We start from the raw sequence: 1,877 nt of genomic DNA, 5'->3' as shown, positions 1-1,877 counted from the left end.
TTCGTAACTATTGATTTAGTTAAAGGACCACTCAATGCAGTCGAATTAAATAATTAACACGTGCATAGTAAAAAGACAATGCAATAACACCTACTCTGAATTTCAAATAAGCAGCATTTTTTTTTTCTGACAACTTTATTTTTTCTCCCATTTTCCGGGCCCCCTGAACCATGTGATGGCCATCAGCCAATCTCAAACTAATACTATACGTATACCCTGTGAGCTTGTGCACATGCTCAATAGGATCTTGTTCCCCAGAAAGTGTGACTATAAAAAGACTGCAAAATATTATAATGGAAGTAAATTGGAAAGGGTCTTAAAACTGCTGTTCTTTTTGAATCATAAAAATTTGTTTTGACTTGAGTGTCCCTTTAACACAATTCATTTATTTTATTTTAGGAGGAATTGGAAGTTGACTCAGAGGAGAGTGAAGAACACAAACAAGAGACGCCTTCAAATGACTCTGAACCTACAAACACCATAACAAGCACAATGTCAGTAAATGAGTATTTTGCCATACGTATGGCAGCGCTAAAGAAATCCCAAACAAAATATGGGGAAACTGCCCCAGAAGATACAAATCCAGATGAGATTTCTCCGGAAGAAACAAAGCAGAAGTCCAAAAAGAAAAAACACAAGAAAAAAGACAGAGATTTGTATTCAAATTGTTTAGATGAACCTGAAACTGTTAAACATCTAGAGAATGAGGATTCTATATGTAGCACTGATTATCAGGAATCACAGAAGAGGTCAAAGAAAAAGCGAAAGAATAAAGAAATGATTTCTGAGAACACTGAGAATACAACGGAGGATAAAGAGCCTTCTGAAACCTCTGAGTGTGAAACTGTACGTGAGAAACCCAAAAAGCGTAAAAAGAAAAGCAAAAGGGAATATGAGGAAAGTACTGACAACAAGGAGGCGCTGGAGGAGGAGGGTCCTATGCTTACTGAGCAGTCTGGGAAAAAGAAAAAGAAGAAAAAGAAAAATCAATCAGATTAAAAAAAGGCCTAACTAGTTTCCCTAAATTGAGTAAAACCTCGGAACATGGTCTTTTTTATTCATAAATATTTTCTTTTTTTATTGGCTTAGCTTATTATTGAATGAATTAACAAATTGGTATATTATCACATCTGAAAACTGTACATTTATATAAAAAGTGTTTATTTTCCCCAATAGGTGCCATATGCAAGGCCATATCAGAGTCAAATTTGTACAGAAATCTTTGTGCCATCCAATAAAAAGCTCAAACAGTGTATTTGTTCTATCTTATTCCCAGACCAAATGTAACTGTAAACTCTTTTGATTTTACACTTCAGATATTGCCACTGGGATTAAAGTATGTGAATGCAAAACAGACCCATAACATTGTGTACCCAGATTAGTTTTCATGTTACATCCTCTATGCTGATGTCAGTACAGATATGCTACTAAAGCAACGTTACGGTAATTGTCCACTTACCGAAATTATGTGCCGAATTAAAAAAAACTTTCTTTTGTATAAAAAAGTCTAATTAAAGGATTATATCTGTCTGTGCCAGTGTTTTTAGAAAAAAGTTCCTGTTGATTCTATGCCAAATGTCCCTTTTGCCAAGCAGGTACGTGCACTGTACAGCATAAAGCATGAGGCTACCGCAAGAGTTTTATTGAGCTGGCAGTGCCATTGTTAATGTGTTTGCCTATCTGTTGGCATTCACAACCATTTTACTTTCTAAACTGATAGATCTTACAAAATAAACATGAAATTCCACCTTGATAAAAGCAGATCATGTTTATATTTCAGAACGTAATTTGGACGTGAAGCACATCAGTTAGCCACAGTTTCTAGAAGTAAATGTTTACTTTTGACCCAGCTTTTAATTTAAATGCACATTATTATT

At 34.8% G+C, this 1,877-nt stretch overlaps 1 protein-coding gene across 1 annotated transcript in view; it reads left to right on the top strand.

Annotated features, from left to right (window-relative positions):
- PINX1 (PIN2 (TERF1) interacting telomerase inhibitor 1) overlaps window positions 1-1,253 on the top strand; it is a 431,187-nt gene extending 429,934 nt beyond the window's left edge. The window contains exon 7 of the mRNA XM_053709538.1: window positions 400-1,253. Coding sequence (XP_053565513.1) covers window positions 400-999 — 600 coding nt within the window. The 3' untranslated portion in view covers window positions 1,000-1,253. The remainder of the gene's footprint in view (window positions 1-399) is intronic.
- Window positions 1,254-1,877: the final 624 nt, after the last annotated feature.

This window comes from Bombina bombina, chromosome 4 (assembly GCF_027579735.1).
Source record: "Bombina bombina isolate aBomBom1 chromosome 4, aBomBom1.pri, whole genome shotgun sequence".
Classification (NCBI taxonomy): Eukaryota; Metazoa; Chordata; class Amphibia; order Anura; family Bombinatoridae; genus Bombina; species Bombina bombina.
This window is presented reverse-complemented; position numbering and strand designations above follow the sequence as displayed.